Source organism: Carcharhinus amblyrhynchos, chromosome 7, assembly GCF_965287045.1.
Source record: "Carcharhinus amblyrhynchos chromosome 7, sCarAmb.v2.hapA, whole genome shotgun sequence".
In the NCBI taxonomy this organism is placed as follows: Eukaryota; Metazoa; Chordata; class Chondrichthyes; order Carcharhiniformes; family Carcharhinidae; genus Carcharhinus; species Carcharhinus amblyrhynchos.
In genome coordinates this window covers 37,756,261-37,770,734 of record NC_137330.1, presented here as the reverse complement: position 1 = coordinate 37,770,734, position 14,474 = coordinate 37,756,261, and the positions used below count along the sequence as shown (strand labels likewise).

At 45.2% G+C, this 14,474-nt stretch overlaps 1 protein-coding gene across 3 annotated transcripts in view; it reads right to left on the bottom strand.

The window, feature by feature from the left end:
* The window catches only part of greb1 (growth regulating estrogen receptor binding 1), a 264,880-nt gene that overhangs the window by 46,283 nt on the left and 204,123 nt on the right, over positions 1–14,474 (bottom strand). For all 3 annotated transcript variants that reach the window (XM_080192166.1, XM_080192168.1, XM_080192167.1), the window contains one exon: positions 3,593–3,792. In XM_080192166.1, the coding sequence (XP_080048292.1) occupies positions 3,593–3,792 (200 nt within the window). The remainder of the gene's footprint in view (positions 1–3,592; positions 3,793–14,474) is intronic.

The window sequence follows — 14,474 nt, the reverse complement described above, 5'->3', positions numbered from 1 at the left end:
CATAGTACATTTCAAATATATAATGGTGACGCTTTATCTTGCCTGCATTTCCGATCCCTCACCATTGATCTTTCCATGCCAATGGGGCAATATCTAGTCAGGAAAGTGAACAGGTGACCTGCTCCCAAGCGTCTTCCAAAGCTCTGCAGACTGCTGGGTAGTGCAAAATCCCCTTCATGGCGGTGCAGATAGTGACGAACCCAACCTCCCATTGAATCCATTTTATATTGTGCTTGGCTGCAATTAGAATATTATGTTTTGGGCATCCTGCTTTAGGATTCATGTCAAGGCCATGGAGAGAATGCAGAGGAGATCCACTATGATATCAGGGATGAGACAATTCCGTTGTTAGAAAAGATTAGAGAAACCAAAGCCCCTTTCATTACAGTGGAGCAGATTAAGTAATTCTGAGAGAAGTATTCAAAATGATGAAGCATTTTGAGAGGTAAGTAAGAAAAAAAAACTACCATTCACTGAGTTGGTAATTAGAAGGCATAAATTTTAATGTTTATTCATTAGTGTCACAAGTTGGCTTACATCAACATTGCAATGAAGTTACTGTGAAAATCCCCTAGTCCCCACCCTCCAGCGCTTACTCAGGTACACATGGCCAATGCACCTAACCAGTATTTCAGACTGTGGAAGGAAACTGGAGCACCCGGTGATTGGAAGAACAGGTGGGGAGATTAGTATTTTTATAAAACGGTGTTAGGATATGGAATACCTTACCTGAAACATTAAAAGAAACCCATCCCATGTAGACTTTAAAAAGAAAAGTGGATAAATATCTGTGGAGAAAGGGCCTTATAAAGGACAGATGAATGGAATTCAAATATTCTTTCAAGGAGCCAGCAGAAACATGCCCTGTTTCTGCATTGTTAAATCAACATCATTTCAACACTTCCTGATTCCATCTTTGAGTTCAGATGGCTAATTTTGTACCATTAGGACTGAGCCATACAGACTGTGCTTTGGACCTCTGGAAGATGGTTTGAGCAGGACCAATTTTCAGAGAATGAAGACTGCCATGAAATCAAGTGGGATGGGTTTGAACCGAAAGATGAAAGGTCAATGTATCTCAACCTCTTTGCTGTACATCGCTTGTTGCGCCTACGTCAAAAGCAATAGTGTGCTCAATAACACAATTCTACAGGATCCGAGCAGGCTCCTGCTTCATTGGTTTGGTTGCAGTCCTCATGTTTGAGTCTAGACAGTAAATGTAGGCAGGCTTTTAAACTAAACTGCATCACAGCCAAACATGCACATCACAGAAACACTGAAAATAGAATTAGTAGGTCATCTGGCACTTTGTGCCTGCTCCACCATTCAACATGATCATAGCTGATCCTCTACTTCAATGCCATATGCACGCTCCCCACTCCCCGATTCCTTCTGAAATATATTTGGTGACTTGGCCCTCACAGCTTTCTGTGGTGGAGAATTCCACCTGTTCACCACTCTCTTCATTTCAATCCTAAATGGCCTATACATATCCTGAGACTTTGACACCTTGTTCTAGACCCCCCAGCTAGACAAAACAACAACCTTGCATCTAGTTTGTCCAGGCCTGAGAGAATTTTCAATGAGATCCTTTCTCACTCTTCTAAACTCCAATGCATACAGACCCAGTTGACTCAATCTCTCCTCATCCAATAATCCCACCATTCCAGGAAGCAATCTGCTGAATCTTCGCTGTATTCCCTCTCTGGCAAGTGTATTCTTTCTTAGATAAGGGGATCAAAACTGCACACAATATTCTAGGTGTGCTCCTCTACAGTTGCACTAAGACATCCTTGCTCCTGTACTCAAGTCCTCTTGTAATGAAGGCTGTACCGACATGTTTGCTTTTGAACATAAGAACATATAGGGGATTAAGGGTTATGGGGAGAGGGCGGGAAAGTGGAACTGAGCCACAACAGATCAGCCATGATCTTATTGAATGGCGGGGCAGGCTCGAAGGGCTAGATGGCCTACTCCTGCTCCTATTTCTATTGTTCTTATGTTCTTATAAGAACATAAGAAATAGGAGCAGGAGTAGGCCATCTAACCCTTCGAGCCTGCCCCGCCATTCAATAAGATCATGGCTGATCTGTTGTGGCTCAGTTCCACTTTCCCGCCCTCTCCCCATAACCCTTAATCCCCTCTCTTATCAAGAACCCACCAACCCGCTTCTTAAAAATATTTAGCGAGGCAGCCTCCACCACTTCAACGGGCAGAGAATTCCAGAGATTCACCACCCTTTGAGTGAAGAAGTTCCTCCTCAACTCCGTTCTAAACCGCCTCCCCTTTATCTTGAGGCTGTGCCCCCTAGTCCTACTGTCTTTTTTGAGCGGGAAGAGTCTCTCCACCTCTATCCTATCCATCCCATTCATCATCTTATACGTCTCAATGAGATCTCCCCTCATTCTTCTAAACTCTAACGAGTACAAGCCTAGTTTATTCAGCCTCTCCTCATAGCTCAATCCCCTCAACTCCGGTATCAGCCTAGTAAACCTCCTCTGCACTCCCTCCAGGGCCAAAATATCCTTGCGCAGGTGCGGCGCCCAAAACTGCACACAGTACTCCAGCTGCGGCCTCACCAATGCCCTACACAGCTGCAGCAAGACCTCCCTACTTTTATATTCAATCCCCCTCGCTATGAAGGCCAGCATCCCATTCGCCTTCCTGACCACCTGCTGCACCTGCAAGCTGGGTTTTTGCGACTCATGCACAAGGACCCCGAGGTCCCTCTGCACCGTCGCCTGCTGCAGTTTTTCGCCACGTAAGTAATAGTCCTTCCTACCATTCTTCCTACCAAAGTGGACCACCTCACACTTGCCAACATTAAATTCCATTTGCCATTTCCTGGCCCATTCGCCCAGCCTATCTAGATCCTTCTGCAGACTCTCCACACCCTCCGCACAATTTGCCTTTCCCCCAATCTTGGTGTCATCAGCAAATTTCGACACCCTGCACTCAGTTCCCTCCTCCAGATCATCTATATAAATGGTAAATAGCTGAGGCCCCAGCACCGACCCCTGGGGCACCCCACTAGTCACCAACCGCCAATCCGAATAGCACCCATTGACCCCCACTCTCTGCCTCCTATTTGACAACCAATCCTCTATCCACGCTAACACCCTACCCCCAACTCCATGTCCCCTGACCTTCTGCAATAACCTCTTGTGAGGTACCTTGTCAAACGCCTTCTGAAAATCCAGAAAGACCACATCCACCGGCTCTCCTCTATCCACTGCCCTAGACACATCCTCATAGAACTCCAGTAAATTTGTCAGATTTGTAAATTTTGTAAATTTGTAAATTTTGGATCAGCAGGTGACACTAATCTTCCAGGAACAGAGAGCCTGGCTGGTGTTTCATTTATTTTCTGTTTGTGGCAGCCCTCAACATTGTCCTGCTTATACCAGCTAATTCTGCATTGGAGAAGGATCAAAGCTGAGATTTTCTTGCCTTGTGTGGCTCAGTTCAATGGTGTGTGGTTAATTAAAACATTAAATTGCCAGGACCTGCCTTATTCTATCGGTTTTCAATCTGCCGGTCTCAAGAATGTACATGGTCATTGTGTCAACTTGCTTGTTTCAAAACAACCCACCTTCAACTGCAACACTGTCCTCATCATCGTCAGTGCTGCCTGGCTTATCCAGGTCACTCTCGGAGAGATCATTCATTACCACCGTCTGCCTGGGGACGTCAAGAACTACGTAGCAGGCTGCAAGACCCAGTTCTTGCTCCAAAGCGGTTCGCAAAAGACAGGTTGAGTTTATTAAACGTAAATCATAGTACTTTGCAGATCTGTGCGGGAAGAAAGCAGAAAACCAATTACATTAATGCCAAGCAAACTTTCAGATTAACTCATTCACTTCAGCAGCAAAGTAAGAACAACTCAAAACAGTTCCAAGACAATAGGTTGTCAACCTGAAATGCGCAGCTAAATTTAATGACACCCCAACACTGGGCTGGATCCAGATCCAGCTCCCATTGAAGGTAGATGGGACACAAGCATTTTGTGAGAGGTGACATGTCCACGATATCCATTCAATTACAAACAGCAGGAAAGTGGGAAATAGAGATGGCCGGCCCCATATAGAAAGCGTCTGTCTGTTTTCAAAATGGACGTAGCCAGGAGAGTGTCAGATCTGAGGAAACAGTCTATCAGAGCAGTAACATGGCAGTCTGTCATGGTGGGGTGACCCCGAGGTTCACCGAAAAATCCTTGCAAGTGATGTTAGATAGAGTGCAAATCTGGAAGTACATTTTATTTCTGTACAGTGGCAAAAGGCAGCCTGCCAAACAAATAAAGGAGGCATAGCTGGAGGTCTCCAGACAGGTCAGCAACCACAGTGTGGGTTGTAGCACTTGGGTCCAGAGCAGGAAGCATTTAATGGCTTTGTGCTTTCTGACAAGTTGAGTAAACTAGGAGGACATTAAAGGGAGAGCGCATGTATAAGCGTGAGGACCTCCAGACAGGAAATGCATAAATTCATTAAAGAGATATGTGCGCAGCATCAACTCTCACTCAGGGGAAGAGATCAAGACTACGTACACTTGGGAGGTTGGTAATTTAAACCCTGGACCAAGGCAATGATAGGATCATTATTTCTGATCGTGGATCACATTTAGCAATTGGGAAGATTAACGGTAGCTGAACTCTTCATCTTCACAGTACAGGGGGAAAGATCACTCAACATGCACCAAAGGAGTCAGAGGACAGTGTGACCAAAGTGGCAGTATTGACGCTCACAAAGGAAGTGGTCCTTGACATTCCAAGGGTGGCATTTGTGCAGGCAATTAGAGACAGTGAGATAGGGTGTGTGAGAGAAGGTGAGAGCTGATTGAATGATGCATGAATGTACCTTGCAGCAACTTTCAACTTTATGAACTTGTTTGCTGCAGATGCCACTTGACGGGCTGAGAGATATACGATGAAGCATCCGCTGAGGAGGGTTGCAAGTGACTGCTTTTCTCTTTTATACAGAGCTGTTGCAGCAGCAGCTGACTATGTAGACAAAGGCTGCTACGAGGACGGGCTTGCACTTGAAAGAACCGGGTCATAGGAACTGCCACATGGACCAAGCACACTCTCCACCAGTGCAGGTACAAACAGTGAGGCCTCAGGCAACTTTAGAATGGGTGGCACGTGAGCACCAGCAGATGACAGAGGCAGGGGCAGCTGTGGGAAGAGCCCTCAGAGGATTAGGTACCTGAGGGCAGTCTTCTCGGAGGTCAGAGGTAGCTGTGGGCAGTCCCCTCGGAGAATAGAGGTACCTGTGGCCAGTCCCCCTCAGAGATTCAGAGGTAGCTGTGGGCAGTCTACCTTGGAGGACGGAAGATGTTGAGCCTTGGGCACCACAGTGGTTGCTTTGGGAGCAGCAAAGGGAGATGTGTGGCTGACTGTCAAAAATTCCCCGAGGCAGTGCAGTCCCTTATGCTGAAAATCGTTGAGACCATTCATTACAAAAGCACTGTTCTGCCAACCTCGTGGAGAGACATACGAGGCACTCCATTAAATAGATGCCAAGCGGCATGTGCAGAATGCCTGACGGATTCTGTAGCTGACTGATCTGTCCCTGTGATGGTGCCTGGATGCATGCAGTTCTGTCAGGTGTTCTCACATTCCCAGTAAGGATGTGCAGAATGGCCATGAAAGGACTGAGGCAGGAAGGGATAATGTTCATGGTGCTACTATTCAAGGGATCCTGTCTTCTGAAACCCTCTGCAACGGTGCAGAGGGACCTCGGGGTCCTTGTGCATGAGTCGCAAAAACCCAGCTTGCAGGTGGTCAGGAAGGCGAATGGGATGCTGGCCTTCATAGCAAGGGGGATTGAATATAAAAGTAGGGAGGTCTTGCTGCGGCTGTATAGGGCATTGGTGAGGCCGCAGCTGGAGTACTGTGTGCAGTTTTGGGCGCCGTACTTACACAAGGATATTTTGGCCTTGGAGGGAGTGCAGAGGAGGTTTACTAGGCTGATGCCTGAGTTGAGGGGGTTGAGCTATGAGGAGAGGCTGAATAAATTAGACTTGTACTCGTTAGAGTTTAGAAGAATGAGGAGAGATCTCATTGAGACGTATAAGATGATGAATGGGATGGATAGGATAGAGGTGGAGAGACTCTTCCCGCTCAGAAAGGATAGTAGGACTAGGGGGCACAGCCTCAAGATAAAGGGGGGGGAGGTTTAGAACGGAGTTGAGGAGGAACTTCTTCACTCAAAGGGTGGTGAATCTCTGGAATTCTCTGCCTGTTGAAGTGGTGGAGGCTACCTCGCTAAATATTTTTAAGACGCGGGTTGATGGGTTTTTGATAAGAGAGGGGATTAAGGGTTATGGGGAGAGGGCGGGAATGTGGAACTGCGCCACGACAGATCAGCCATGATCTTATTGAATGGCGGGGCAGGCTCGAAGGGCTAGATGGCCTACTCCTGCTCCTATTTCTTATGTTCTCCACCCCATGACTGTAATACACCCAAAGCTTCATGCCCACATGACCAAGGCTGTCCCTGCACTATTGGATAATCTGTCGTAGTGCCCTCTTATGCACCCTGATCCTGAGGAAATGTCTCTGCTGCTGAGACATCCTTTCAAAGAGCCTGCCTACACAGCTGCTCCAGCCACAGAGCTCTCACAGGAGGGCTGTGAAATTTTAAAGTATTGAAAGTTATTTATTAGAGTCACAAGTCGGCTTACATCAACACTGCAATTAAGTTACTGTGAAAATCCCCTAGTCGCCACATTCTGGTGCCTATTCAGGTACAGGGGGAGATTTTAGCATGGCCAATGCAACCAACCTAAACCTAAATTGTGGTAGCATCACTTTGCATTTTACCTGGATGCAGTATAAGGTGCATATTTTCATGTGTGTAAAATGACTGTGGTTGAAAACTAACATTTCTTAATTCATTTATTCGGGAAACTGTGATGTGGTCACCTTTGTCCTGTCTGTAGGTGAAGTCATGTGTGGTGTCACATGCGCTCACCAAAGGCTCTATGCATCATTGGGTGCTAAATCCCTTGAAAGTGGGATCTGTTTTTCTACTCTCCATCCGGGCCACTATGTATAAAATGGCAGTTCTGGTTAGATACGTTCATTCAAGTGCAAATTACATCCAGTGTAAATCAAGTTTGCACAACCTTTTATGCTAATTTATAAACATAACACCAAAAGCCAGCCCCACCCCAAAAACTGATTCCATCCCCAGTTTGAATGAATCACCTTTGATTCGAGTCTGTTCACAGACCGTGAGGATGCTTTTAAAAATTAAATTGTATTTTTGGAATGCATGGACATTAAAACATGCTCAGGAGCTTTTGAACATTACTTTTAAATTACAAAGATACTCTTGACTGCAAAAAAATGTACTAATTATCCTGGAGTAAAATCATTTTGTTATTTAAAATCAGACTTCTCACAGGTAGTGGATTAGATACTGCTTAAAGCTGCAATTTTTGTGATTAAATCCATTTTTAACTGCATTAATCAAAATGCACTAAGTTACCTTATTGTAAGATATATATCTTAAGGAACATTTTCTGATCTATTTAAAATCAAGTTGTACTGTAAAACACTGCCTAATTGGATGAAATAATAACAGGTTGCATATCTAGCAAAAGGAAACTTCAAGGAAAAAAATAGCGCAACTTTAGTTTGCCAATTGTATCCACAGCAGAAGTTTTAACGCAAGTAAATAATAGCAACTCTAACAGCTTTCAAGTGTTCAGTTGGTGGAGATCAGCTTCTTTTGGTTGTCCAACTTCAACATCAACGTGCAGAATTTTTAATGTTTGAACAGATCCAGAAATTGGATAAACAGCGCACCTATATCAGACATTTTTATACTTTAAACGGGACGATTTTGCTTTTCAAACTGGGACTGTATTGTAAGATATTGTGGACATACATTAAAATGAATGCACAGATATTTCCCATGATCTTCATTCCTCATGGGCATAAACTGATTCCCAGAGGTCATCCATAATCTCCCATCTATCATATTAACTTCCTTGTTTTAATTTGCTCTCAGGATGTGAGCAATGTCAAATTTATTGCATATTCCCAAATGATTTCTGAGGTTGTTCAAGGCAATAGAAGTGAATGAGTGCATTTTATTCCCGAGTCAAGTTGACTGAGGCCAGATGTGTAAGGTTCGCTCCCCTGAACCAGTTGAATTTTTATATGTGGTGTTGAATTAATAACGAACAGGCAGAAAGCTGGAATCCCAAATAGAGCAGTACAGAAATATTACCAGTGAAAATGAAGGAGAAAATGTGTGAACTGGATTTTCAAAAGAGATAACCACTGATAAGGCTACTGCAGCAACCCTACTTTATCGACTCATTCTCCCCACTGGAGCAAAGGTTTCATTCCCACCACTCTATGCGGGAGTGCAACAGGAGGGTTCAGCACGCTTCATGGGAGGAACTTCCTGATATCAGTCCTGTACTTTCCCCTATCAAATTTGAACCTTGTTCTCCACATGTAATTTAACTTGAAGTAATATTCTGAACTTATCATTTCCATTCCCATGACTATTTTGTCTCTGCAAGATCATCTCTCGAGCATCCACTTTCCAGGATGTAAAGTTCAATTTTCTCCAGTTTTGTTTATAATGAAGGGGGTGATTCTCCTATCTCATTGTGCTGCTTGTGACGCAGTGGGCCGGGAGGCTCGAGCGGAGGCCATCTTGCGGGATCCCAGCTGGGTGCCACGGCCTCCGAGCGCTAGATTTCTGGGGCCATCAGCTCCACACCAGATGTCAGCGCAGAGCTGCATAATGTACAAAAGAACAAAGAACAAAAGAACAAAAACAGCCCGGGAAACAGGCCCTTCGGCCCAACATGCCCGCGCCGCCATTTTAACATTAACATGTATGTTAATCCTAATTGTAATATCATTTAAATCCCATTAGCAGGCCTGGGACTGAAATCTCCAGGCCTGCTTGTGTCTCCACCCCGTCAGGAGTGGCTCACAGCAGCAGGGTTTAGTATAGCTCCCCACATGCAGAGAGCCGGCGGCCTGATCCTGCTGGAGTGAAGGGGGGCAATCGAGACCCCCCCAGAGGGCCCTCGGCATTGCCACCTTGGCAGTGCCAGCCTGGGCCCCTGGCACTGCCCAAGGGGAAAAATGCCAATGCCCAGGGGGCATTGCGGCACTGCCCACTGACCATGGGCAGTTCCATGGAGGGGTGAGGCCTAATGGGGGCAAGGACTCTGGGGAGGGTGGGGAGGTCTCGCTGCCACTCTGCATTTGGGCTGAGTGACAAAGGGAGGGAGTGAGGCCAGCGATTAGGACTGTTGGGGAGGTGGGGCAGTCAGGGCTGCCATCAGAGGGGGTGGGCACGGGGGGAGGTGGTAGTTTGAGGCAGGCTGGGGTGGCTTAAGTCTGGGCGGGGGGGGCTTGGTCAAGGCAGCCTGGGGCTAGCGATTGGGCCGGGGGGGGGGGGGGGGGGGGGGGGGTGCGGTGTGTGGTGGTTTGGGGGATCGCATGGCCAGCCATGCGGGGTTGTGGGGCTGGCCAGCGATTGAGCTGGCCAACAAAGAAGCCAGCAGTGCAGGGCTACTGCACATGCACTAATTGTGGCGTTGACAGATTGGCGCATGCACAGTGGCGCACTCACGCTATGTTGCTGGCCTCTCCAGCGGGAACAGGCCCTGCAGTGCACAGAGTGTGAGAGATTCACTTTGAAAATCCCGCTGAAAGAACCAGTGGGACTTACTCCAGTTTTTATGTAAATTCGACACTTAAGAGTTTTTTTGGGAGAATGACCTCCAAAATCTTTTTACTCTTGGGATCAGTGTTGTGGGTCATGCCTACACTATCTTTAATGCTTGAATATCTACCTTGGTTTTTAATGGCCATTAGAACTGGCAGCAGAATTCAGGTGTGATCTGACAAGATAATGGGATTTTGACCCCCTTGTGTTCTATTTTGCAAACAGAAAAAAAGAACTGCCAAGCAATTTGCGTCAAGAGAATGACTCGAAAGAAAAAGTGATTCTTGGCAATAGAGTAACTAACCTAAGCAAAGCTTCTTAAAGGGAACATTGCATGCCAACCAAAAAGGCAAGCAAAAGGTTTTCAACAAACTTTTTGTGGAGTCAAAAGGAGTAGTAATCTTAATCCAACCAACTCCTCCCCACAATGCGTGACCCTCAGTGGCCTTGTCTTATCTACCTGGGCTGTTATGCTCATTTCTTATGAGAGATAACACACACATGAAGTTGTCTGATTCTGTGGAAAAGGATGGGTTACAAAGGATCACCACACATTTTGCAATTCAATTGCATTTCCAAAGAGAGGGAGAACAGGGCTGAGTGTATGAAAATAAGAGAGTAAAGACCTGTGCAGAAGTTTTTGATATCCGTGTGTGCAATGTTCAGTTATATTTACACACATGGATAATAGGTGTCCATGGGTACTCAGGAACAGGCTGTATACATAGTTTGTTTGAAAGGAAATAGTAAAGACATTAAAGACAGTTTGACGGCCATTCCCATGCTATTTATTTTTCTTTCTGATGTCACTTATGGGCATACTCACTATCCCCCCTCCCCTACCTCCACAGTTTGCAGGAAGCAGGAGACAAAAAATTAAGGAGTTCCAGGTGGTTAGCATGATACGCAGGGCTAGTGTCATATCCAAAGTCTATTTTCATCTCCATCCTTCCAGGGATGATCCACAGGGATGGTGCCTTCTAAAGGCAAACAACACTGCCACACCACCTCCAGCTTAACAGCGGAAGCAGGGACTGTTGCTGGGCTGTCTGCAAACTAATTCTTACATATTGCCTTTCTCTCCCATGCACTCTTCCCTGTTAACTTTTGGCATATTCTGCCAATGGGTTGATAGTTTTCTACAGCTATGGATGTGAATGCAGCACGTTGTTCCCCTAGTGCCCCTGGTCAAAGGTGTCACTGAGCAGCTACAGAGTACTCTGTGGAGAGAGGGAATAGGGTAAAAGGTCATGGCCCATACCGGTACCAAATAATCTGGCAAAAAGACACCGTCTTGTGGGCAGATAATAGAGCGAGGAAGGAGAATAACAAACAGGATCTGAAAAGATAATCCCTCTATCACGCACTCACAATCAGGTTGATAATACAAGTGAGAAACTGGCTGAATATGGAAAGGTCAGAAGGGAAGTGGGAAAGGAAATAAGAGAGGCAAAGCAAGAGTATGAGACTGACAACTAACATTACAGGGAATCCATATAGGCGTGTAAATAGTAAAAGGATGGCAAGAGGAGGAGTGGGTCCAATTAGGGAATAAAAAGGGGATCTATGTGTGAAGGCAGGAGGCATAGCTCAGGTACTAAGTGAATACTTTGTGTCAGTCTTTACCAGAGAGGAAGTTGCTGCTGAAACCGTACTGAACGAGGAGGCAGTTGACATTGGACGGACTAAGTGAAAAAGATACATTTTTAGAAAGGCAAGTTGAATTTAAAAATTAAGTCACCAGGACTGGATCAGATGATGCTGAGAAGTGAGGGTGGGAATTATGGAGATACTGACCATAATCCTTCAATTCTCCTTCAGAGTTGCTGTGGTCCCAAAGAACTGGAGAATTACAAATGTTACACCTGTGCTCAAAAAAAAGAGTGCAAGGATTAAACCCAGCACCTACAGGTCTGTTTAAACTCAATGGTGGGGAAGAGTTTTGAAATGATAATGCCAGTATAAATTGTCACTTGAGAAAGTGTAGATTAATTAAGGAAAATCAGCATGGATTTGTTAAAGACAAGTCATGTTTAACTTGGAATTGAGTTTTTGATTAAGAGGTAATTTTCCATTTAAGGACCACAACTGTCAGCAGATTTGGAAGGCCATCCACAGGACTTAATCAGGTCGAGGCACCACCTATTTAAATGCCTCTCTGCCACCAAATCTGCCATGGGGCAGGGAAAGATTTTGCTCACAAATAGAGGCATAGACCACAAAGGTAAGGAAGTTAGGACAAAACTTCACAAGATATTGGTACACTCTCAACTGAAGTATAGTGTCAAATTCTGGGCACTTTATTTTAGAAAGGATGTGAAGACTTCAGGGGAGGTACAGTAAGGTATACCAAAATGGTTCCTGGGTGTGGGATTTCAGTTACATATAGAAGTTGGGATTGTTCTCCTGAGAGAAGAAGGTTGAGAGATGATTTTTGAACATCTCTATCAAATCTCAAGGAAGCTGAAAAAAAGGAGACAAATATTCTCATTAGCAGATGGGTCAAAAACCAGCTGATTGGCAAAAGGAACCAATGTCGATTTGAGGATATGTTTTATGCAGCAAGTTGTTGTGATCTGGAATGACTCTGCTTGAGAGCCTGAAGGAGGCAGATGTGATCGTGGCTTTTGAAGGGGAATTGGATAATCTCCAAAGGCAAAGAATTGCAGGATTATGGAAAAAGGGCGGGGCAGTAGTACTTGCTGAGTTGCTCCTGCAGAGAGCTGACAGAGAAATACTGGGCCAAATTGCCTCTTTCTGGCCTGTGACAATTCCATGATCTTTATCCATTAATCACACATACTAGCCATGCTTCCCACGCCTGGAAATAAAGTATTGACTAAAATAGTCAATTTAACAGGAGAAGGAAATTGCGCATCTGTTAGGGTTAAAATAATTTCAACAAGTCTAAAAATGGTCAAAGGGAACAGAAGTGAGAGATTGTGGCATGAGTCCTGATCTTTGCACTGCCAATAATGAAGTCATTCAAAATCTTAACCAATGCCTTCACAGCACAATGCACAGCAATGGCTGGGAAATTTACTTCTGTCTTACTGTCCTGTTTAAATCCTTAACAATTTTCTTGCAGAAGATTACGATACCCAGCCAGAAATCATGAGATCTGGACTTAATATTCCCAGTAGGGTGGTTTAATAATTTGAATTGATTTATGAATTTAATACATAAATCTTGAATCACTAAACTTAGAGATTGTTATAAAACCCTAATCCGATCATTAATGTCTTTTGGGGAAGGAAAGCTGCTGCTGTACCCTATTTCCACACCAATGTGATTAAGTCTTAATAGCCCTCTTAGGTGGCCTAACATGCAATTGCCTCAAACTGTTACAGGGAATAGAAAGATCCATGTGTCAGATGCTTACAAAAGAACAATTTTCGCAATTGAATTTTGGATTTTATAAACTTTAAACTATTGCTAGGTTATAAACTTAAATTATGATCATTCTGAACGTTTTTGTCACCGTAGTGTGCACTTGGAGTGGCACAGTATTTAGCACTACTGCCTCACATGCCAGCAACCCGGGTTCGATTCCCGGGTCGGGTCACTGCGGAGTCTGCATGTTCTCCCCATGTCTGCATGGGTTTCCTCCAGGTGCTCTGCTTTCTTCCCACAATCCGAAAAACATGCTGGTTAGGTGCACTGAACATTCTAAATTCTTCCTCAGTGTACCTGAACAGGCGCCAGAGTGCGGCGATTAGGGGATTTTCGCAGTAACTTCATCACAGTGTTAATGTAAGCCTATTTGTGACACCAATAAATAAGCTTAAAAATTTAAAACATCTAACAGTCCAAATATAATTTGGTAGGGTAGTAATTGTAAAACTGTTAATTGTCCACTTGGGGTATTTATGCTCAAAACAGGAGGCATCTCAACTTGAAGCTGAAACCTAGAAACTGTCAAATTTGGAAAGGTAAAATTCAGCCCGGACTGATAGACATGGATCACTCAGCCGGGACTGATAGATATGGATCACTCAGCCGGGACTGATAGATATGGATCACTCAGCCCGGACTGATAGATATGGATCACTCAGCCCGGACTGATAGATACGGATCACTCAGCCCAGACTGATAGATACGGATCACTCAGCCCGGACTGATAGATATGGATCACTCAGCCGGGACTGATAGATACAGATCACTCAGCCGGGACTGATAGATACGGATCACTCAGCCCGGACTGATAGATACGGATCACTCAGCCCGGACTGATAGATATGGATCACTCAGCCGGGACTGATAGATACGGATCACTCAGCCCGGACTGATAGATACGGATCACTCAGCCCGGACTGATAGATACGGATCACTCAGCCGGGACTGATAGATACGGATCACTCAGCCCGGACTGATAGATACGGATCACTCAGCCGGGACTGATAGATACGGATCATTCAGCCGGGACTGATAGATATGGATCACTCAGCCCGGACTGATAGATATGGATCACTCAGCCGGGACTGATAGATATGGATCACTCAGCCCGGACTGATAGATACGGATCACTCAGCCCGGACTGATAGATACGGATCACTCAGCCCGGACTGATAGATACGGATCACTCAGCCGGGACTGATAGATACGGATCATTCAGCCGGGACTGATAGATACGGATCACTCAGCCTGGACTGATAGATACGGATCACTCAGCCCGGACTGATAGACATGGATCACTCAGCCCGGACTGATAGATATGGATCACTCAGCCGGACTGATAGATATGGATCACTCAGCCGGACTGATAGATAT